Source organism: Oncorhynchus nerka, linkage group LG11 (assembly GCF_034236695.1).
Source record: "Oncorhynchus nerka isolate Pitt River linkage group LG11, Oner_Uvic_2.0, whole genome shotgun sequence".
Classification (NCBI taxonomy): Eukaryota; Metazoa; Chordata; class Actinopteri; order Salmoniformes; family Salmonidae; genus Oncorhynchus; species Oncorhynchus nerka.
In genome coordinates, this window is record NC_088406.1 from 37,527,435 (window position 1) to 37,552,208 (window position 24,774).

The window sequence follows — 24,774 nt, forward strand, 5'->3', positions numbered from 1 at the left end:
AGGCTACCTGCCTCTAACCACTAGGCTACCTGCCTCTAACCACTAGGCTACCTGCCTCTAACCACAAGGCTACCTGCCTCTAACCACTAGGCTACCTGCCTCTAACCACTAGGCTACCTGCCTCTAACCACTAGGCTACCTGCCTCTAACCACAAGGCTACCTGCCTCTAACCACTAGGCTACCTGCCTCTAACCACTAGGCTACCTGCCACCCAGTACAAGTGATTATACTATTATATTACTATGTTGTTTTTTCAGGAATTTGTTTTTGTTTCAACTTTTTATTTTTCACAAGTAAATGACTATATGCAAAGATATAGAAGAAATAAAGGCTATTGAAGCAAATTGCTGCATTTCTGATTCATTCTTGTTACGTATACTTTAGTACAGTCAATGTGAAAAGGTGTTATTCTCATTCAATAATTAAATACTGATTTATGTCAAAAATCATTCAAACTTCAAAGAGAAAAGTTAAGTTATGTAACGCTCCCTGTTGTTAGTGTTTTTTAGGTCAGTGTGTTATGAGTGACAATGTATGCTTTCTGAGTGAGAATTGTTGCCAGTGCTATGGTCAAACAAGCTTATTTTGAGACATGTTTGAAGTGTTTTGGTGGTTTGAGTGAGTTTTGGAGGACAGATGAACTGTTTGGCCAAGATGCATGTTGGTAATGCAGACTGAAGAGTTTTGAAAAAGTGGCTTCAGTATTGACGGATACTTGTTAGCAATTGAAAAAAAAACTGTAGTTATTTGAACCAAGGATTCTGCAAGTCCAGGGTTTCTTTAAAGATATGAATGCACAATGCAATGTTTTGAACATTGGACAGCCTGTATTACAAGTGATGACCGTTTTGTGTCTAGAGTTTTGAAAAAATGACCAAGGTTCTGAAATTAGTGCCAAAGTGATTGTAAAAAACGGCAATACCCACACTACTATATCAAAAAATCCAAGGGTAGGCAGAAAATGCATGACTCAGAAAATATGAAATTCAATAACAGTGGATCTCGATGTCACCCTAGCATACGAGCAGCAGAAAGATTGGCTTTAGCCCAACTTGTCCAGACTCAACCATTAGTATCTCTTAACAAAACGAGACTGATCGGCTTCTAGCAGCAGTCAGGGAGTACTGAGTTACACTGCTTACAGTTTACTGTCATCCCTCCATTCAACAGATAGCCTAGTCTAACCCCTTAAGTGCCCTAACACAGCAACCCTGTCATCCCTCCATTCAACAGATAGCCTAGTCTAACCCCTTAAGTGCCCTAACACAGCAACCCTGTCATCCCTCCATTCAACAGATAGCCTAGTCTAACCCCTTAAGTGCCCTAACACAGCAACCCTGTCATCCCTCCATTCAACAGATAGCCTAGTCTAACCCCTTAAGTGCCCTAACACAGCAACCCTGTCATCCCTCCATTCAACAGATAGCCTAGTCTAACCCCTTAAGTGCCCTAACACAGCAACCCTGTCATCCCTCCATTCAACAGATAGCCTAGTCTAACCCCTTAAGTGCCCTAACACAGCAACCCTGTCATCCCTCCATTCAACAGATAGCCTAGTCTAACCCCTTAAGTGCCCTAACACAGCAACCCTGTCACCCCTCCATACAATACACATACACAGAGAAGTCTCTCTGTGTGTGTCTGTCTGTGTCTGTCAGTTGATGGCGTAGTCTAAACTCCCTGCTCCCTAAAGTGTTCCCACATAGCAACACATGATAACCCCTGAGCATGAGGCCTCAGCTAACACACACACCACACACACTGACCTGGGTTCAACCCTCAGTAGCACAGAGGGGCAACCAGATCTCTTATAACACATTTAAATGGTGCAACGGAACTGAGAGGTTGAGGCCAGGGGAGGGGTTGAAGCATTACTGTCACTCAGTATTTGTTATGATTTCTTTTGATTGGCTGTTAGGGGAAAGGAAAGCCCATGATAGGCCTACTGGCTTCCTATTTTCTGAATTTAAAAAATATATATTTTTATTGAACTAGGCAAGTCAGTTAAGAACAAATTTTTATTTACAATGACGTCCTAGGAAAAGTGGGTTAACTGCCTTGTTCAGGGGCAGAACGACAGATTTGACCTTGTCAGCGCTGGGATTCGCTCTAGCAACCGATCGGTTACTGGCCCAACGCTCTAACCACTAGACTACCCCAAATCATGCAACCAATGTTTTCAATGCGCTGACTGGAAGTTGCTTTGAATTAAAGTTTCTGCTAAATGACTAAAATATAAACTCAGCAAAAAAAGAAACGGCCCTTTTTCAGGACCCTGTCTTTCAAAGATAATTCATAAAAATTAATTGTAAAGAGTTTAAACACTGTTTCCCATGTTTGTTCAATGAACCATAAACAATTAATGAACATGCACAGTGGAACGGTCGCTTAGACACTAACGGCTTACAGACGGTAGGCAATTAAGGTCACAGTTATGAAAACTTAGGACACTAAAGAGGCCTTTCTATTGACTCTGAAAAACACCAAAAGAAAGATGCCCAGGTTCCCTGCTCATCTGCGTGAACGTGCCTTAAGCATGCTGCAAGGAGGCATGAGGACTGCAGATTTGGACAGGGCAAAAAATTGCAATATCCGTAATGTGTGACGCCTAAGACAGCACTACAGGGAGACAGGGCGGACAGCTGATCGTCCTCACAGTGGCAGACCACGTGTAACAACACCTGCACAGGATCGGTACATCCGAACATCACACCTGCGGGACAGGTACAGGATGGCAACAACAACTGCCCGAGTTACACCAGGAACGCACAATCCCTCCATCAGTGCTCAGACTGTCCGCAATAGGCTGAGAGAGGCTGGACTGAGGGCTTGTAGGCCTGTTGTATAGCACGTCCTCACCAGACATCCCCGGCAACAACGTTGCCTATGGGCACAAACCCACCATCGCTGGACCAGACAGGACTGGCAAAAAGTGCTCTTCACTGACGAGTCGCGGTTTTGTCTCACCAGGGGTGATGGTCGGATTTACGTTTATCGTCGAAGGAATGAGCGTTACACCGAGGCCTGTACTCTGGAGCAGGATCGATTTGGAGGTGGAGGGTCCGTCATGGTCTGGGGCGGTGTGTCACAGCATCATCGGACTGAGCTTGTTGTCATTGCAGGCAATCTCAACGCTGTGCGTTACAGGGAAGACATCCTCCTCCCCTTCCTGCAGGCTCAGCCATACTGCTTGTTTTTTCATGATTTCCTGCAAGACAGGAATGTCAGTGTTCTGCCATGGCCAGCGAAGAGCCCGGATTTCAATCCCACTGAGCACGTCTGGGACCTGTTGGATCAGAGGGTGAGGGCTAGGGCCATTCCCCCCAGAACTTGCAGGTGTCTTGGTGGAAGAGTGGGGTAACATCTCACAGCAAGAACTGGCAAATCTGGTGCAGTCCATTAGGAGGAGATGCACTGCAGTACTTAATGCAGTTGGTGGCCACACCAGATACTTACTGTTACTTTTGATTTTGACCCCCGCCCCCATTTGTTCAGGGACACATTATTCAATTTCTGTTAGTCATGTCTTGTTCAGTTTATGTCTCAGTTTTTGAATCTTGTTATGTTCATACAAATATTTACACATGTTAAGTTTGCTGAAAATAAACGCAGTTGACAAGTGAGAGGATGTTTCTTTTTTTCTCTGAGTTTATGTGAGAAGATATTGTGAATTGATTTTGTCTGCACCGTACAGTATAACTGCTTTTTAGATACAGTGAATGATATTTATCATCTTTTAAAAGGGAACGAATGGATGATTAAATCATGCAGATGATATACTTGGTAACACTTCAATTTAAGTAGCTACTTAAAATGAAATTGAAATGTTATTGCATTATAAAACATTCATAGCACCTTGTAGATTCAGACACGGAACATATGAAACTCTACAATAAAGCAAGAAGCAAAAATTAGTGTTTTATCATGAGTGTTTCACAACTATGGGCCTTCTGCCTCATTGCCTTACTGATTTAGTCTGTACTTTCATAAAACCATTGCATCTATTAGCTGCTAAGAATATGTTAATTATAATAAGGCATTATAACGCTTCATAAAAATCTATTTCAAGTACAGTGAAAAAATCACAGACGCACTGTATCCTCAGGTTAGTCGTTTTTATTGCGCCACTGTATTGTTAAATGACAACACTGCCTAAGTCCTGTCCATGTATACAGTATTTAATCAACATACCTGTATTGAGAGCAACACATATATTAAGGCAACAGGGGAAAAAGCCCAGAAGAGCCATCAAAACAGTGACAAGATATAGCTAGTAGTGCTGAGAGCAAATGCTGGAGCTTTAGACTGAGGTGACATTTTGTGTTTTGCCTTCCTACACACCATTTAGCAGAAGGTGTGGGCACATACAGTATCTACATCATTAACAGATATGAATCTACAAAACAAACATGTCACTGAACCTAAGAATTCCATGTTTAAAATAATGTTTTACCATTCCACTTCAGTTAATTAGAGATACGATAACCTGGTGATTTTATGACTTCTGCTGTCATTTTGCAACACTTACGTAATATCTAAACTGATAATCAGATACTGCATGATTGTTTTGGTTGGATGTTTCTAGAATCTTTATCTTGTCACAGATAATAGTATTGTAAGACTGTAGGTGCATGCTGGTACATGTCTAAGAAGGATCCTCGATGTGAGCCAAGTATACAGTATTTAGCTCTGCCCTCAATGTGGTAACATTTATCTACTGAACTGCTTCTATCCAATAGATACAAGCAAGTGAACTAAGGCTAACTGTCAAGCAGCCAAATCAATGACAGAATCTCTTAGCGTTATGAAGGAACCAAACCACAAATCAGTATTGTAGATACAGCGGTTTAGCCGAACAAAGTAACAGCATGTTGTGACTGCATACTACAAGACTTTCTGACAGGAAGATGATGTAACTGTTTTCATGGAGTAGCTTCAGCCTTAAGGGGTAGTGTAGATACTGGTTTTGTAAACTAATTGTATCTTTGTGAACAGAGAGTGAGAGCGTCTATCCTTTTTCACATAAGCAAGATGCATTGATAATGGTAGTTCTCATTGCCTTAAGCTTGGTTGCGAGAGATAGTTCTTTGTGAACCTCTGGTTGTTGCTAAGCACATGAGCACAAGTTTGTAATGAGTATATGTAGCAGGTGGGATCTGAACCCCTCTCTCCTGGTCCGGAAACGAACAACTTAACCATTAGACTAATTCCCCCTTGGGCAGAGGGTGACACTGGCTTTAAGTCACAGGCAGGGCTACCTCATCACGAGAGCATGATTCCAGATCACCGTTACATATAGAGATCGTACATCATCTCTGTTGGATTAGGCTGTTTGCCATCACCTAGGTTACACTATCATAAAGAGACATATCAAATACGGGCTGCAGTTGACCACCAATGAGCATACAGGGTTTCATTTATAAGCACCATGAGAAAAAAAGAGATATAGTATTTCCCATACGCTATATAGTTTACACTGGATCATTATTAAAAACCAGGATATTGTTTTGTCTTAGAAAGTATGAGCCTATTTAAAACAATGAGAGTGTAGTGTTATTTAGAGGCAACAGAGATACTCCAGATTGTTATTATGTGTTATGCTCGGTGCCAGCGATAGCTGATATATCACACTGGTTATTTCCTGAGAGACACAAAATATCCCCGACCACGCCAATAACAGCTTATGACTGTGGCCCTGCAGTTTAAGGGAGTAGTACATGGTATTTAGAAGTGCTGAAACCCCAAATGACATTTAGTATTTACGCTATGGACTATAATAACGCTATGGACTATAATAACTTTACATCTGGATCAACGGCTAGTAGCAAAGCCATCTCATTAGCATATGATCTAAATACAGCCTATTAAACATGTCTTCACATGCACAGGGTTAGAGCTGACCAACCAGAGCTCAGAGCACGCTCTGTTTGGTATTATTGATTACTGATCACTATTGGTCACCATTTTACATCATCACAGAACAGAGGACCTCCAATCAGAGGCCTCTATTTCTTCTGTGGTCCCTGAGGCCCCTTGGGGCAGTCTGTCTTGGGGCTGTCGGTCAGGTCTTGGCTAGGGTTGCCCATGAGGAAACGTAGGATCTTCTCAATGGTGGCCTCCTGGTACTCATGGGACCACCTGTATCCAGAGAGAGAGAGGAAGGGAGGGAGAGGAAGAGGGAGTCAGAGGAAGAGAGAGGGAAGGAGAAAGAGAGGGAGAAAGAGAAGTGAATAGTGATGGAAAGAGAAAGTGATAGAGAAAGAAGGAGAACAAAAATGAAAGAGATTTGATTCCTAATAAGTACAGTTCAGATAAATGTCCAAACTGCCAATCATTCTCAAACAGATTCTGAGGTACTGTATCTCTCTCTGTGACTCACTTGATGCCATTGAAGTTTAGGATAGTTTTCATGTCCTCGGGAAGAGTGTTTGGGTCAGGCCACAGGAAGTTATCAGTTACAGGGACAATGTTCTTCTTTCCAGCCAGAGCTGTGACAATCTCCTGCAGGATTTAAGAGAGGTACGTTAAATCACGGACAGACACAGAATGCCCCCGCAGACATGGAATGTCTACACATGTAAGGGGCAGGGGTATATGGGAAAAATAATCTCTCAACTGTATTGAGGGCACCTCTCTATGTCTAATATTGTATATCACCAACATAGAGATGGAACATCTAGACATGTAAAGGCCAGGGTGACCGGATTATACATATAGAAAATAATTGTAATTCCATCTAGATACTATAAGATCTACAGTTGAAGTCGGAAGTTTACATACACCTTAGCCAAATACTTTTAAACCCAGTTTTTCACCATTCCTGACATTTAATCCAAGTACAATTCCCTGTTTTAGGTCAGTTAGGATCACCACTTTATTTTAAGAATGTGAAATGTCAGAAATGTCACTTTTCACACCAAAGTACGTTCATCTCTAGGAGACGCGTCTCCTTCCTGAGCGGTATGACGGCTTCGTGGTCCCATGGTGTTTATACTTATGTACTATTGTTTGTACAGATGAGCCGGATACCTTCAGGCATTTGGAAATTGCTCCCAAGGATGAACCAGTCTTGTGGAGGTCTACCATTTTGTTCTGAGGTCTTGAAATACATCCACAGGTACAGCTCCAATTGACTCAAATTATGTCAATTCGCCTATCAGAAGCTTCTAAAGCCATGACATCATTTTCTGGAATTTTCCAAGCTGTTTAAAGGCACAATCAACCTCGTGTATGTAAACTTCTGACCCACTGGAATTGTGATACAGTGAATTATAAGTGAAATAATCTGTCTGTAAACAATTATTGGAAAAATGTATTGTGTCATGCACAAAGTAGATGTCCTAACCGACTTGCCAAAACTATAGTTTGTTAACAATACATTTGTGGAGTGGTTGAAAAACAAGTTTTAATGACTCCAACCTAAAAGTATGTAAACTTCCGACTTCAACTGCATGTGAGAATGCTGTTCATCGACTACAAATCAGCGCTCAACACTATAGGGCCCTCGAAGCTCATCACTAAACTAAGTTCCCTGGGACTGAACTGCTCCCTCTGTTCTCAATCCTGGACTTCCTGACGGGCCGCCCCCCATGCGGTGAGGGTAGGCAACAACACATCCGCCACGCTAACCCTCAACACGTGAGCCCTCGTCACATACACTGCTGCTACTGTTTATTATCTATCCTGCTGCCTAGTCCCTTTAGCCCTACCTATATGTAGATATCTAACTCAATTACCTCGTACCCCTGCAAAGGACTCGGTACTGGTACCCCGTGTATATAGCCAAGTTATCTTTACTCATTGTGTATTTATACTGTGTGTTATTCTCTTCTTCTATTTTTTTCTCTGCATTGTTGGAAAAGGTCCGTAAGTAAGCATTTCACTGTTTGTCTCCACCTGTTGTTTACGAAGTATGTGACAAATACAATTTGATTTGAACAACTAGACAGGTAGCTGCAGCTGTATACTATTGGATCTATATTGTTCTGTATGCAGCACTATGTATAGATCTGTCTATGTCTGACCTTGTGTACCCAGTCCTTCATGCCAGTGTCGCCCATGCACTTGTCGAGGGCGTTGGCAGACAGCACCAGGATGAAGTTCCGTGCCCGCTGGACGCTCTGGATCAGCTTGTCAGCAAACTTCCCTGCTTCCAGCTTCTCCACGTCAATGAACACACTGAAACCTCTGACCTGAAGGTGGACCTTCAACAGACTGGGGGGAGAGAGAGGGAGGGGTGAGCGAGGGAGTGGAGAGAGGGAGTGGAGAGAGGGAGGGGAGAGAGGGAGGGGAGAGAGAGAGGGAGTGGAGAGAGAGGGAGTGGAGAGAGAGGAGAGTGGAGAGAGAGAGAGTGGCTTTCCCTCTCTTTCCCTCTCCCTCTCCATCTCTCCATACCTGGCGAGCTGGGAACCGGTGGTCCTGCGGTAGCTAATAAACACATCCGGTCCAGGGGGTTGGGCATCGGTCAGACACGGCTTTATCGGCCTACGGGTGGCTGCCAGGATCTTGGCGCGGTGGATGCCGTTCTCTAGAAGGAGAAAATGAATACTTTATTCTCCATTATAAACTGGGTGGTTCGAGCCCTGAATGCTGATTGGCTGACAGCCGTGGTATTCTACGGGTATGACAAAACATGAATGTTTACTGCTCCGCTTTGCGTCGTGCCTAAGAACAGCACTTAGCTGTGGTATATAGGCAATATACCACACCCCCCCGGGCCTTATTGCTTAATTGTCTCGCAGGGAACGTAAATGTGTCTTTTGGTTCACAACCCACCTACGTAACAGTCTGACTGGAGCTGCTGGTTGGTGAGGTGGAGGACGTTCTTGCGGTCCACTCCAGACTGTACCAGGCCGTAGGTGTACTGGCGGAAGCGCGGGTCCACCTCACCCAGCCAGTCAGCCATGTTGTTGGGGTCACAGGTCGAGTAGTTGGCGTAGGTCTTCAGCACGCGCAGGTCACGGAGGAACCTAGAAGACAACACAAAATTGAGTGGACAGGGTAAGTCAGGGATTTTATTTCAATGTTCAATTTAACTGAAGTTGACTGGTGTAGCAGATGTTTTATAAGCTTGACATAAACCTGACAGATGACTGAACTAACCTCTTGCGAGTGAGTCCTGCAGTCATACCCAGGTCAGTGCTCAGATCCTGGTCTGTGATGTTCAGCAGTAGGTCACCATCCACTTGCAGCTCCTGAAGGACGGGCACAGAGAGGAGAGAGAAAGACTGAGTGAATATAGTGCGCAAGAGGCAAAGGAGAAATACAGGTAACTGACTAATTAAAAGGAAACACCAACATAAAGTGTCTTAATAAGGCGTTGGGTCACCACGAACCAGAACAGCTTCAATACGCCTTGGCATAGATTCTACTAGTGTCTGGAAATCTATAGGAGGGATGCGACACCATTTTTCCATGAGAAATTCCATGATTTGGTGTTTTGTTGATGGTGGTGGAAAACGCTGTCTCCGCTGCAGCAGAATCTCCCAAAAATGTTCAATTGGGTTGGGATCTGGTGACTGAGACGGCCATGGCATATGGTTTACATCGTTTTCATGCTCATCGAACCATTCAGTGACCACTCGTGCCCTGTAGATGGGGCCATTGTCATGTTATGGGGGCATAGACATGGTAGACAAAATAATGGCCTGCCCAGCATTTTTATACATGACCCTACGTATGATGATATGTTAATTGCTTAATTAACTCATTTACTCAAGTGTTTCCATTATTTTGACAGTAACTTGTAGGTATTCATATTTCATCGATATGAAACCAAACATTCACCTTATTTTTTCAACATCTCTACAAGGACTATAGAAGAGCATTCTCATTCGTTATTGTTCAAACCTCTTTTGCTATCGCTATCTCTCTTACTCTCACACACACACACACACACACACACACACACACACACACACACACACACACACACACACACACACACACACACACACACAGAGACACAGAAACACACACCTGGAAGCGCTCAGTGTAAGCGCTGAATCCAATCACTTGGAGCCATCTCTGCACCTCACCACCCTTCCAGTTGGGCACAGAGGACAGGATACGTCGTGGCACCTCCTCCCCCATCATCCTTAGTGCCCGCTTGGCCAGGGCACAGGCCGTCCCGTTGCTGGAGTACATGACGATCCTTTTCAGGCTCTGCACCGCACCTATCTCCTGGAAGATCTGGGAGGAAGAACGCAGACACATTCAATTGTATGTCTATTGATATTGTAGGACAGGTGATTTTAATGCAGGGAAACTTAACTATTTTTTACCAAATGTTTTACCACCATGTCACATGTGCAACTACAGGCAACAAAACTCTTTATCACATTTACGCCATACACAGAAACACCATACACAGAAACACCATACACAGAAACATATCTCATTTCCGGCGCCGACAGAGATGGCTGCCTCGCTTCGCGTTCCTAGGAAACTATGCAGTATTTTGTTTTTTTACATTGGTACCCCAGGTAATCTTAGGTTTTATTACATACAGTTGGGAGGAACTATTGGATATAAGAACAACGTCAACTCACCATCATTACGACCAGGAATATGACTTTCCCAAAGCGGATCGTCTGTTTTTCCCACCACCCAGGACAATGGATCGGATCCCAGCCGGGGAACCAAAACAACGACGCCGTAAACACATGGCGCACCACTCCCTAGAATACTACTCGCCAATGTCCTGTCTCTTGACAACAAGGTAGACTAAATCCAAGCAAGGGTAGCATTCCAGAGAGACATAAGAGACTGTAACGTTCTTTGCTTAACGGAAACATGGCTCACTCGAGACACGCTATCGGAGTCGGTACAGCCAGCTGGTTTCTTCACGCATCGCACCGACAGAAACAAGCATCTTTCTGGTAAGAAGGGCAGGGGGGTATGCCTTATGATTAACGAGATGTGGTGTGATCATAACAACATACAGGAACTCAAGTCCTTCTGTTCAACTGACTTCCTGAATTCCTCACAATCAAATGTCGACCGCATTATCTACCAAGAGAATTCTCTTAGATTATAATCACAGCCGCATATATTCCCCCCCAAGCAGACACATCGATGGCCCTGAACGAACTTCATTTGACTCTATGTAAACTGGAAACCACAAATCCTGAGGCTGCATTCATTGTAGCTGGGGATTTTAACAAGGCTAATCTGAAAACAAGACTCCCTAAATTCTATCAGCATATCGATTGTGCAACCAGGGCTGGTAAAACCCTGGATCATTGTTATTCTAAGTTCTGCGACGCATATAAGGCCCTCCCCTGCCCTCCTTTCGGAAAAGCTGACCACGACTCCATTTTGTTGCTCCCAGCCTATAGACAGAAACTAAAACAGGAAGCTCCCGCGCTCAGGTCTGTTCAACGCTGGTCCGACCAATCAGATTCCACGCTTCAAGATTGCTTCGATCACGTGGACTGGGATATGTTCCGCATTGCGTCAATCAACAACATTGACGAATACGCTGATTCGGTGAGCGAGTTTATTAGCAAGTGCATCGGCGAAGTCGTACCCACAGCAACTATTAAACCAGAAACCATGGATTGATGGCAGAAGAAGAAGAAATTTGGCTTGTCACCAAAAGCACTCACAAACTTCTACAGATGCACAATCGAGAGCATCCTGTCGGGCTGTATCACCGCCTGGTACGGCAACTGCTCCGCCTACAACCGTAAGGGTCTCCAGAGGGTAGTGAGGTCTGCACAACGCATCACCAGGGGCAAACTACCTGCCCTCCAGGACACCTACAACACCCAATGCCACAGGAAGGCCATAAAGATAATCAAGGACAACAACCACCCGAGTCACTGCCTGTTCACCCCGCTATCATCCAGAAGGCGAAGTCAGTACAGGTGCATCAAAGCAGGGACCGAGAGACTGAAAAACAGCTTCTATCTCAAGGCCATTGGACTGTTAAACAGCCATCACTAACATTGAGTGGCTGCTTCTAACATACTGACTCCAAAACTCCAAAAATGGATGAAAAATTTATCACTAGCCACTTTAAACTATGCAACTTTATATAATGTTTACATACCCTACATTACTCATCTCATATGTATATACTGTACTCGATACCATCTACTGCATCTTGCCTATGCCGTTCTGTACCATCACTCATTCATATATTTTCATTTACATATTCTTTAGCACTTTACACTTGTGTATATAAGGTAGTTGTTGTGGAATTGTTAGTTAGATTACTTGTTGGTTATTACTGCATTGTCGGAACTAGAAGCACAAGCATTTCGCTACACTCGCATTAACATCTGCTAACCATGTGTATGTGACAAATAAAATTGGATTTGATTTGACATACAAGGCTCTACCTCACCCTCCCGTTAGCAAATCTGACCATAACTATATTCTCCTGATTCCTGCTTACAAGCAAAACAGGAAGTACCAGCAATGCGCTCAATACGGAAGTGGTCCGATGAAGCGGATGCTAAGCTAAGGGGCTATTTCATTAGCACAGACTGGAAAAGCTCCGGAATTCATCCGATAACATTGAGGAGTTTACCACATCAGTCACCGGCTTCATTAGTAAGTGCATCGACGACGTCTTCCCTACAGTGACCCCAATCAAATAACATGGATTACAGGCAACATCTGAACTGAGCTGCGGGCTAGAGCTACTGCTTTCAAGGAGCGGGACAATAATCCAGACGCTTATAAGAAATCCTGCTACAACCTCCGACGAGCCATCAAACAGGCAAAGGATCAATACAGGACTAAGACCAAATCCTACTACACCGGCTCTAAAGCTCGTCAGATGTGTTAGGGCTTGCAAACTATCACGGATTACAAAGTAAAATGCAGCAGCGAGCTGCCCAGTGACGCAAGCCTACCAGACGAACTAAATGCCTTCTAACACTAAACCATGCATGAGAGCACCAGCAGTTCCGGACGACTGTGTGATCTCGCTGTCAGTAGCCGATTTAAGACCTTGAAACATGTTAACAATCACAAGGCCGTGGGACTAGACGGATACCAGAACGCGTACTCGGAGCATATGCTTCACTGAGATTTTCAACCTCTCCCTGACTGAGTCTGTAATACCTACATGTTTCAAGCAGACCACCGTAGTCCCTTCACCCAAGAATGCCAAGGTAACCTGTCTAAATGTCTATTGCACAGAGCACTCATATCTGTAGCCATGAAATGCTTTGAAAGGCTGGTCATGGCTCACATCAACACCATCATCCTAGACACGCTGGACCCACTCCAATTCGCATATCGCCCCAACAGATCCACAGACGACAGTATCTCTATTGCACTCCACACTGCCCTTTCCCACCTGGACAAGAGGAACACCTATGTGAGAATGCTATTCATTGACTACAGCTCAGCATTCAATACCATAGAGCCCTCCAAGCTTATCACTAAGCTCAGGACCCTGGGACTGAACACCTCCCTCAGCAACTGGATCCTGGACTTCCTGGTGGGGCATCCTCAGGTGGTGAGAGTAAGCAACAACACGTCCGCCACACTGACCCGCAACACGGGGGCCCCTCAAGGGTGCGTACTTAGTCCTCTCCTGTACTCCCTGTTCACCCACAACTGCGTGTCTGTGCACAACTTCAACACCATCCTTATGTTTTCTGATGACATGTCAGTGGTAGGCCTGATCACCGACAACGATGAGACCACCTACCGAGAGGAGGTCAGTGACCTGACAGTGTGGTGCCAGGACAACAACTTCTCCCTAAATGTCAGTAAGACAAAGGAACTGATTGTGGACTACAGGAAACGTAGGGCCGAGTACGCCCCCATCCACATCATCAGTGCTGTAGTGGAGCGGGTTGAGAGCTTCAAGTTCCTTGTGTCCACATCACTAAGGAATGAACATGGTCCACACAAACCAACACAGTCGTGAAGAAGGCACGACAACGTCTCTTCCCTTTTAGGAGGCTGAAAAGATGTGTCCTGGGCCCTCAGATCCTCAAAAGGTTCTACACCTGCACTATTGAGAGCATCTTGACTGGCTGCATCACCGCTTGGTATGATAACTGCTTGACATCCAACAGCAAGGTGCTACAGAGGGTAGTGTGTACGGTTCAGTACATCACTTGGGTCAGACGAAGGCCCTAAAAATGTCCACCCAAGTTATAGACTGTTCTCTCTGCTACCGCATTGCAAGTGGTACCGATGCACTGCAAGTCTGGAACTATCCTGTTACCCAGTCACTTTACCCCTACCTATACGTACATATCTAACTCAATTACCTCGTACACCTGCACAAGGACTCTGTACTGGTACCCTGTGTATATAGCCAAGTTATCGTTACTCGTTGTGTATTTATTCCTTGTGTTATTGTATTTCTATATTTCTCTCTACATTGTAGGGAAGGGCCCATAAGTAAACATTTCACTGTTAGACTACCCCTGTTGTTAATGAAGCATGTGACAAATACAATTTGATATGATTTGATATATAGTTAGGATGTGGGCACCAGAAGTAGTTTTGGGCCCCATAAGGTTGTTGGATGAAATCCCTGTATCCACTACCCACTAAAGCAGGGTTTCCCAAGCTCAGTCCTCGGGACCCCAACGGGTGCACATTTTGGTTTTTAGCCTAGCACTACACAGCTGATTAATGAATCAACTAAGCATCAAGCTTTGATAATATGAATCAGCTCTGTAGTGTTAGGGCCAAAACTAAAACGTGCCCCCCTTCGGGTCCTGAGGAAAGAGTTTGGGAAACGCTGGACTATAGTGCTTACCAAACATGTCGTAACTTGGAGAGCTACAGGGAGGGCGTGCAGGCTTTTGTTCCAGCCCAGCACTCACATCTGAATTCAGTAAATCAACTGCTCATCAAGGATGAACCAGTTGTGCTTTTGTTCCCTGATACTGACCTTGGTGTTGCGCTGGCGTGACTTGATGCTGGTTTCGACACACAGGTAGAAGGCAGCGATACACTTCCCCTCCAGTCTGGCCCCATCCAGTAGTGGCAGGAGCTGCTGTAGATCTGCAGCTGTCCTCCCCTGCATGCTGTCCGCACTGTCCAGCAAGCTCCGGGCAAACTCATCAGGATCCAGAGATGCAATAAAGGGCTCCACCAGCTCCAATGTCCCGGACTTCACCACCTATAATAATACATTTAACAGACACTTTAATCCAAAGTGATTTACAGTGTTATGCACATCCATATTTCCATATGGGTGGCCCGAGCAGGAATCGAACCAACCACCCTGGTGTTACAAGCTCCGTGCTCTACTAACTGAGCCACACAGGACCCACCTCCTTCTCAATCTCCCGGTTATTGGCGAGCACGGCCACCGCTAAACACGCATGGAAGCGGATGAGCTCATCCTCTTTGGAGAACGCCAATGGAAACAACCACTCAGCTGCCTGCTTCTCAATCATCAGCCGCTGGCAGCGATGGCCGCCATACATGGCGCAGTTGGCGAGCGCAACGGCACAGTGGCGAAGGACGGTGGGGTCGGTACCGCGGCACCAGAAGAGCAGGGCATCCAGGGCGCCGTTGGCGATGAGCTGGGCGGACGTCTCCTCGGTGTGTTTGAACATGTGCTCCAGGATGCCTGAGACACTGCGGGCCAGCTGGGCATCCTCTGTCTCCCTCGTCAGGTTCAGGATCACCCCCAGACCCATGCGAGCCACGTAATCTCTGGATAGGAAGAGAGAGAGAGGTGAAAGGGGTAAACAAGAAGACGAGTATACAACTAGGTTTATAAAGACTAAGACTTACTGTATGTGGGTCCTGGAAACTGGCCCTAACGGTTAGGACCAAGACAATATTTTGTATAACCGAAAAAGTACATGTAGGCATTTAGTGAATACACACCTGTTCTCAGAGACCAGTATCTGCTCCAGTAGTTTGGCAGACTCATAGGTGATCTCCACAGCAGGTGTCATGAGGAGTTGCAGGAGCAGCTCCAGTCCTCCATCCAGTCGTATCCTGTTGCATATCTCCTCTGCGACCTGCCTTCCCACAGTGGGTAGAACCCAGGCCTCCTCTACTAACTGGAACGTCTCTGCTATGGCTCTGCGGGTCTCATCTAGATCCAAGGTATCTTTGGCTGATTTCAGTGTCTTGATAGCGGAGCGCAGGGCTGGGAGCGAGGTGTCCAAAACATCCTGAACGTCGGCACCGTGGACACCTGGCGAGACCGGTGGGGCTTTCGGTTCCGAGGATGAGCTAGAGCTGCCCGACCTCCGGTTCCCCATCCGGCTGACATATTCCGGTACTGTGAGTCTTTCAGAGCTGAACATGGAGAGGTATCGATAGAGTCTCCAGAGGGAAACGGTTAGAGATAAGAGCATCCACCAACTAGCTCTGACAGGGCCCAGAGGGCTTGTGGTTGGCCCTGATCAATAACAGATCAATTGTCTATTTCTCAGGAGAAATAAACTGGTGCATATTAACCTGGTTAGAACTGAATGGGAAACAATGTTTGTCTTGCATTCGAGTTGTTTAGACACATAAACAAACCACGATAGGTGAAATTACAATCCCATCATCTGGACTGGATGCTAAACTTTAAATGAAGTGACAGCTTTTAGTAAATTGCATCATCATCACACTGATGTCATCTTTGAAAATAAGTGGATAAAGACATACTCATCTCGCATCATCATGACCAAGCAGTCACACTATGCTTGCATTTAAACACGGATGTCCTCCGTTTTCTCCTATCATTTACACGAGGCCTTCTTGGATCAAATTATGTCTACTCAGAATAACCCGACTCCAAATAAATTATCAAGCCTTCACTGTATCCACTATGAAATAATGTATCACCACTGCGGATGTTCGTTCACAAAGCTGCTAGACGGGATTTTTTTTTCTCTAAAAGCCCATTACACAAATGACGTTTACCAGCTGGATGGAGAAATATAAACAGCTCTGTTGTCTTCTGTCTCTCGCTTGCATTACTGAGATTTAATCCAGACAAAGACGCACTGTTCATCAAAATGCCTCTCACGGTTTTCCTTTTTCCTCTCTATTCACATGACTCTCTATTGCTATGCTTTAAACCACACAAAATATATATCTTATTTCCGTATTATTAAAATAGCCCTCTCTTTGACATCCTTTCCTCAGCATCTTCGAGCATCCTGAAACTAGGACCGCCCATTACCTTCAGGATATATTTACAGACCAACTGTCTTGCCGAGGTCTGCTCAGCAACAAAGCGCCAGTATGTTGCTCGTCTCCACTATGCCCCCTTGTGGATCAAGGTAGAAGCATAATCAATCCACAAGGTGTTACACACATAAACTGTGCTAAATATGTTGTTATGGAGCTACAATAAGATAAAACAGTGCACATCAATTACTACATCAGCAGAAGCAAATAACAATATGTTGTCCATTGTAGTCATTAGGCCTTTCACTGTTGCTTAAAGGGTCAATCTGTGATTTCTACATTAATCTTTGGACTTTTTAATTCATGATATAGGCCACAGTGCCTTCAGAAAGTAATCTTACCCCTTGATTTATTGCACATTTAGTTGTATTATAGCCTGAATTAAAATTGATTAAATAAAACATTTTCTCACCCATCTCCACGCCATAAGTATTCAGCCCTCTGAGTCATTACTTTGTAGAAGCACCTTTGGCAGCGTTTACAGCTGTTAGTCTTTCTGGGTACGTCTCTAAGAGCTTTCCACACCTGGATTGTGAGACATTTGCCCATTATTCAAATTTTCCAAGCAGATTTAAGTCAAAATTATAACTCGGGCCACCCAGGAACATTCACTGTCTTCTTGGTAAGCAACTCTTTGTAGTGACTGGATGTATCGATACACCATCCAAAGTGTAATTAATAACTTCACCATGCTCAAAGATATATACAATGTCTGATTTATTTGTGCCTATCTACCAGTAAGTCTCCTTCTTTGGCAGGCATTGGAAAACCTCCCTGGTCTTTGTGGTTGAATCTATGTTTGAAATTCACTGCTCGACTGAGGGACCTTACAGACAACTGTATGTGTGGGGAGCAGAGATGAGGTAGTCATTCAAAAGTAATGTTAAAACACTATTATTGAACACAGAATGAGTTCATGCAACTTGTTAAGCACATTTTTACTCATGAACGTATTAAGGTTTGCCATAACAAAGGGGTTGAATAATAGTTTACTCAAGACATTTCAGCTTTTCATTTTTAATGAATTTGTAAAAATGTTGAAAAACATTATTTGACGTTGACATTATGGGACATTGTGTGTTGGTCAGTGATAAACAATTCAGGCTGTAACAACAACATTTTGAAGAAATCAAGGGGTGTGAATACTTTCTGAAGGCACTGTAATAGCCATTGATTCTTGAATAATATCATTCATTAATACTTCATGAGCTTGGTTTTAGTTCAACTGAGTGACCCCATCACAACCCAAAATATCAGCTTGTTTGACTCTTTTGTTTGAAAAACTGTCATTTTAAACAAACACTGTTTAGCCTCAAAACATGGTTTAAACTATACTTTTTATAGCATGGTTGGTCAGTCCTTGCATTCATAGCTCTGATAACTATGCATTTTAGATTGGTTACATTTCTCCAGCCCCATCCCTCAGCTGTTTACCGAAACATTGGCGGGGTAGGGTAGTCACTTTTTTATTGTTCAAATTGCAGACTGCCCCTTTAATGATTATAACTTACATAATTTACAACATTTACAAATAGTGTCAGTGATTCTCTTATCAACCAGACCAACAAGGCCACTAACAGAAACTGTGTTAGGTCTACACTACTGATCACTCGGACATCTATACTGTGAGATTTTGGATTTTGTGCAACCTACCTAGTACTGTTGGCTTATGTAACTTCTTCAAAGTAGATTAACTAGACAATTGGAACTCAAACTCTCTCGCTCATTTTGAAAAGTTTATTCCCAAAACGCTATATCCACCAATTTTTCACGTTTGTGTTTTTTCATTAGAAATGATTGGTTATGGGTACCTTCATTTGTGTTTAAAATATTACTGTTTTCAGATTCATAGATTTTAGATGTGTATTACATTGTGTTATTTTTTGCTCAACGCTAATTATTAATTGTTTAGCTGGAATGGAATGTTCGTATATATTGTATATTTGACTATGATATGTGATTGTCTCAGCTAGCTATCTTAATAGTGTAAGTCGCTCTTGTCACGACTCCCACCGAAGGTGGCTCCCCTGCCTGTTCGGGTGGCGCTCGGCGGTCGTCGTCGCCGGTCTACTCGCTGCCACCGATCCCCTTTTCCTTTTCTGTTTGTTATGTCTTATTGGTTGCACCTGTCTCTTATTTTGTTTTGATTCAGGACTATTTAACCTGTTAGACCCGCCTGTTATTGTGCGGGCTTGTTTTCTGTCAGTCGAGGTTGTTGTGTGTAGTGGTCCAGTCTGTTTGTGCCCTGTGTTGGGTTGGACAATTTTTGATTATTCGCCTGTTGTTTTGGGCGTTATATTGGAGGCCGAAATAAAGTCTGGTTTCCTCATTATCCTCTGCGCATGACTCTGCACCCACCACTCCAGGCGTTGTGACAGCTCTGGATAAGAGCATCTGCTGAATGACTAAAGTGTCAAATGCAAATGTTACAGATCTCATATTACTGTATTGATTCATTTTGTAAAAACATTTAGTAATTATTGATGTCACAAATGTATCATTTGTACAGTTCTTTATTACAAATGTCGTTATTTGTTACTTTGACTGTAAAACCAGCAGTACTACTTATTTCTCTGAGAGTGAGGCAGATATATAGTGTTTTGCAACAACAAAAAATGCTTATTTGTCACTCTGAAATGAAATCATCAAGGGATAGATGTCATTGAACAACCCCATGCCATGATTAGATAGTGATAAAAAAACACCAATCTCTTTCACAAGATCTTTAAACGATGAAAGCTAACTACCAGCATTTGATATAAAGCATTTTTGAGTGAAACTCTTTATTTACTGATTGCTTCAGCAAAAACAAAGTTGATAACAAGGTTGAAACAAGGTCTAAGTAAACATTCTGTAGAGGTGAATGACACTGGTAGCCATTGCATTGCATTTGTAATTGATTAGTAGCACACTGTTCTCTATCCCCTGGGTCCTCTCCGTCACACACCCAGAGAGACCCAGAGAGACAGACAGCATGAGGCTCGGGCTGATACTCCTGCTAGCCGGGCTAGCTACTGTGTTTGCTGCAGAGGGTAAGTATATCATTAAAAAGATATAGTCTAGATTGACTTGAAAATGTAGTGGTGACGTTTTGGTTGAAATTAAACTGAGTTGTTACTGGTGAAGGAGAACTAGTATTTGGAAACTCAGTTAGGGACTATATATTGGAGTTGGTGGAGGTATTCCCAAACATTTTTGCTGTTCTATAAGTAATTGATAAGTTTCCTCTCTGTGCTGTCCTTGTGTGTCAGAGTCATGCATGGAACGCTGTGAGAATGGCTTCGACTCCAAGAAGGATTGCCAGTGTGACACCATGTGTCGGTACTACAAGAGCTGCTGCTCAGACTACGAGACCACCTGTCACATGAAAAGTAAAAAGAGTGTATATGTGTGTGTGTTTGTATATTGATTGTTAGAAGAGTCCCAGATTTCCCTTTTAACAACCTTTAAAGGTAATATTGAATAATGCACCACTGATTAACATGGTAAGAGTTGCATATGTTCAACATTCATATAATATTTTGCTATTAATTCATTGCGTTATTCATTTAATGTGACCTCTGTTTCCTTCAGCACGTGGGGACACCTTTGAATTTGCAGAGGATGATGATGGTCCATTTACCCCTACAACGCCCGCCTTCCCGACCCAACCTGAAGACAGCGAATACAGAACCTCAGGGGGCCAACATAGGCAACCCACACGCATCAGAACCCCCAACACCACCCCTACCCCTGCCAAAATTGCCACAAAGATAACCCCAGTCACAGAGCCAGCTAGAGGCGCAGCTCGAGGCCCACAGAGAGGCCAGGTCCCAGGGGTAGTCCCACTCCCGGAGGCAGCTAAAGCCACCAGGGCACCGTCAGCAACACAGGCAGGTAGAGGCTCAGATAGAGGCCAGGTCCCAGCGGTAGTCCCACTCCCAGAGACAGCTATAGCCACCGAGGCAACATCAGTCCCACAGACAACCACAGAGGAAGTGGTGACGACCACCAAGGCTCCGGTAGTAGACCCAGATGCTGAGCCATGCAGCAGCAGGCCCTGGGACTCCCTAATGCAGCTCAAGAACGGCTCTGTCTACGCATTCAGAGGTAAGGGTCTTCATGGGTCTTACCCTGTCACCTTCAGAGGTAAGGGTCTTCATGGGTCTTACCCCGTCACCTTCAGAGGTAAGGGTCTTCATGGGTCTTACTCCGTCACCTTCAGAGGTAAGGGTCTTCATGGGTCTTACTCCGTCACCTTCAGAGGTAAGGGTCTTCATGGGTCTTACTCCGTCACCTTCAGAGGTAAGGGTCTTCATGGGTCTTACTCCGTCACCTTCAGAGGTAAGGGTCTTCATGGGTCTTACTCCGTCACCTTCAGAGGTAAGGGTCTTTCTTCATGGGTCTTACTCCGTCACCTTCAGAGGTAAGGGTCTTCATGGGTCTTACTCCGTCACCTTCAGAGGTAAGGGTCTTCATGGGTCTTACTCCGTCACCTTCAGAGGTAAGGGTCTTCATCTTCACCTTCAGAGGTAAGGGTCTTCATGGGTCTTACCCTTCATGTCACCTTCAGAGGTAAGGGTCTTCATGGGTCTTACTCCGTCACCTTCAGAGGTAAGGGTCTTCATGGGTCTTACTCCGTCACCTTCAGAGGTAAGGGTCTTCATGTCACCTTCAGAGGTAAGGGTCTTCATGGGTCTTACTCCGTCACCTTCAGAGGTAAGGGTCTTCATGGGTCTTACTCCGTCACCTTCAGAGGTAAGGGTCTTCATGGGTCTTACTCCGTCACCTTCAGAGGTAAGGGTCTTTATGGGTCTTACTCCGTCACCTTCAGAGGTAAGGGTCTTTATGGGTCTTACTCCGTGGTGAGTGTCGGTGAGTGGGAGAAAAACACCAGGAGAGGTTTTGTTTATCTGTATCTCTATGTAGGTGTTTGTTTTGTGTCCTTTCCTAGGGGAGTGGTTCTTTGAGCTGGATGAGAAGTCGGTGATGCCCGGCTACCCCAAACTGATCCAGGACATCTGGGGTATCAGAGGGCCTATAGATGCTGCCTTTACACGTATCAACTGCCAGGGCAAGACATACATGTTCAAGGTGGGATGAATACCCTGGCTAGAGAGCGTAGATGAAATGTTGGTAGGACGGTAGAAGGTTGGCAATGGAAGTTATATCTCTAGCTGTCTGTATTTATTATACATTTTGTAAATGTAATACATTTGTTACATTGCCAACTTCACTGATATAAATTACATTTATTCATTCCAAACTTACATTTATTAATTTCAAACAGATTTTTCAAATTGCAAATCCTCCAACAGGGTAACAAGTACTGGCGTTTTGATGATGGTGTGCTGGAGGCGGACTATCCCAGGGATATCAACGTGGGCTTTGAGAAGATACCAGACGACGTGGACGCAGCCTTCGCCATAGCAGCCCCTGGACACCACAGCAAAGAGAAGGTCTACTTCTTCAAAGGTCACACCAAATCTTAAATGAAGAACATACAATACACTAGGCAGTTGCTAATTGATAAGTGATTGAATTAATTTTTGTGTTTAAACTTGAGAATACCTCTCAATGATAGTCCTCCTCCTGAACGTATTCAAATGATGGAAGACATATCCACAATGAAGTGACTAACTCACTGTTTCCAGTGTATTTCTTTTCACATAATCTGTTTTGTTAACAGACCCGTTGTTTGTCTGTGTTCCCAGGTGACCAGTACTACCAGTATGAGTTCAAGCACCAGCCATCACATGAGGAGTGTATCAAGATGGCAGCTGGGTCTCCCTCCGCTCTGTTCACAGCCTACACTGACATCTACCACAACAACTGGGAGGAACTCTTCAACATGCTCTTCAGAGGCAGTAAGACGCTGTGGTGCTTTCTCAATGATCTTTTCTTGTGACCTCACTTCCTCTTTCCATTCCTCCTTCTCCAAACGCATTGGAGAAGAAGATCCAAGTCTCTTACCTGTGGACCTTCTCATCCAATGCGTATTGAGGAGGTGAAGAAAGAGGATATAAGGAATCATTCATGGCACAATGTTGACTTTAAGAAAATGGTTGCTTAACAAACAAGAATAGTTTTCAAGCTAGCCCCCACCCTATAATGCTACATCTCATCTGCCATTCTCTCTCCCCCAGTCCCCAACCACCATGGTGGGCATCGGTTCATCAACAAGGACTGGATAGGCATCAAGGCCCCAGTGGACGCTGTCATGACAGGGAGACTCTACATCACCCCCAGGCCACTGGCCCCACCCCTGTTCCCACCCGTACCCCCTTTACGGGACCACAACGACGGGAGGCGCCAGCCATGGGACCAACAGAGGGGGCAGTATGGTCAACAGGATCAGTTAAATGGACAGCAAAATGGACAACAATATGGACAACAAGGGCAACAATATGGACAGCAGTGGGAACAGCAGTGGGACCACCGCAGAAGTAGGCGCCAGTCTTACTGGGGTGCCGGGACGGGAATGGCTATGGGGCAGGCGTTCGCAGAGAAGGGGATGGATATGGGGAAACGATTCGCTGAGAAGGGTATGGATCTCGGTCGGAAGCTGTCGGAAAGGAGGATGGCTATGGAGGGGATGTTTGGAGGGTGGGACATGCGCCGAACGGATGCCAGGGATGAAGACAGAGACAGGGATAGGAGGAGGGATGACCAGGACAGGAGGAGGGATGACCAGGACAGAAGAGATGGATACAACTATGCCTCCAGATACAACGCTGAGGGGAGGGCCTACTGGGAGTTTGTCAACAAGGGCCAGCCAGTGCAGAGCGTCTACTTCTTCAAGGGAGGTAAGGAAGGATACTTTATTGTCCTATTGCTTTTTTCTTTTTAACCTCCCATTAAACACACCCCCTAAGGGCACAGAACAACTCGAAATCCACCAGACATATTCTCTGTATTCGTTTTCCAGATAAATACTACAGAGTGGATCTGAAGACCAAGAAAGTGGACCCAGCCAGCCCTCCTTACCCCAGGTCCATTGGCAAGTACTGGCTGGGCTGCCCTGAAAAACACCTGGAGGCCGAGAAGAAATAGTTTCACAACTGGATAAAGAAACATATGCAGTATGTCAAAACATGTTTTACATCAAAGACTCAAATAGACAGCAATTTTTTAGCTGGATAATTAGAAGAATCACTTGAAAAATGAAAGGAGCTCCGATGCAATACTTTAATAACCTCATATCCAACATTTCGATAGACAAGCTGATACCCTGATGAAGACAGCTTGTCTGTCGAAGCGTTGGATATTAGGTTATTAAAGTATTGCATCGGAGCTCCTAGAGTGTGCGGCTCTCCTTTAATTTTTCAAGTGTTCTACTCCGCTAGCCAGCACCTCGCCTAAATAGGTGTGTGTTTCTTTCGCCTCTAAATTAGAAGAATCACTTCACAAAAATGTTCTGTTATGAGGACATTTCTCTTTGTACCTGGAATACTTGTGTGTAATACTTTTATAATTAAACATTTTCTAGCTGTAAAGGGTACCCACGTGTTATTGGGGGTATTTGCGCTCTAGCTCCCCTTATTGGAGATCAATGAAGGCCCACCCATCTCTGTTCCCCACCCCTCTGTTCCCCATGATTTGGGGCAAAGTTCAGCTGGTTGGTTGGTGTGCAATCTGAAGTCCACAAAAACACTACAGTGAAT

At 44.5% G+C, this 24,774-nt stretch overlaps 2 protein-coding genes across 2 annotated transcripts; one reads left to right on the forward strand and one right to left on the reverse strand.

Moving 5' to 3' along the window:
• Positions 1–4,102: 4,102 nt before the first annotated feature.
• Positions 4,103–17,132, reverse strand: LOC115136815 (NAD(+) hydrolase SARM1). The gene is made up of 10 exons (XM_029672630.2): positions 15,827–17,132; positions 15,262–15,649; positions 14,877–15,107; positions 9,980–10,192; positions 9,104–9,195; positions 8,777–8,970; positions 8,396–8,528; positions 8,026–8,215; positions 6,381–6,502; positions 4,103–6,139 (listed from the first exon to the last, which is right to left on the reverse strand). Exons 1-10 carry the CDS (start codon positions 16,303–16,305, stop codon positions 6,007–6,009), a joined length of 2,175 nt encoding a protein of 724 aa, XP_029528490.1. The 5' UTR covers positions 16,306–17,132; the 3' UTR covers positions 4,103–6,006.
• Positions 17,133–20,047: 2,915 nt separating this feature from the next.
• LOC115136816 (vitronectin-like) lies at positions 20,048–24,606 on the forward strand. Its single transcript, XM_029672631.2, has 8 exons — positions 20,048–20,163; positions 20,383–20,502; positions 20,705–21,220; positions 22,065–22,204; positions 22,429–22,585; positions 22,825–22,977; positions 23,257–23,916; positions 24,039–24,606. Exons 1-8 carry the CDS (start codon positions 20,106–20,108, stop codon positions 24,161–24,163), a joined length of 1,929 nt encoding a protein of 642 aa, XP_029528491.1. The 5' UTR covers positions 20,048–20,105; the 3' UTR covers positions 24,164–24,606.
• Positions 24,607–24,774: the final 168 nt, after the last annotated feature.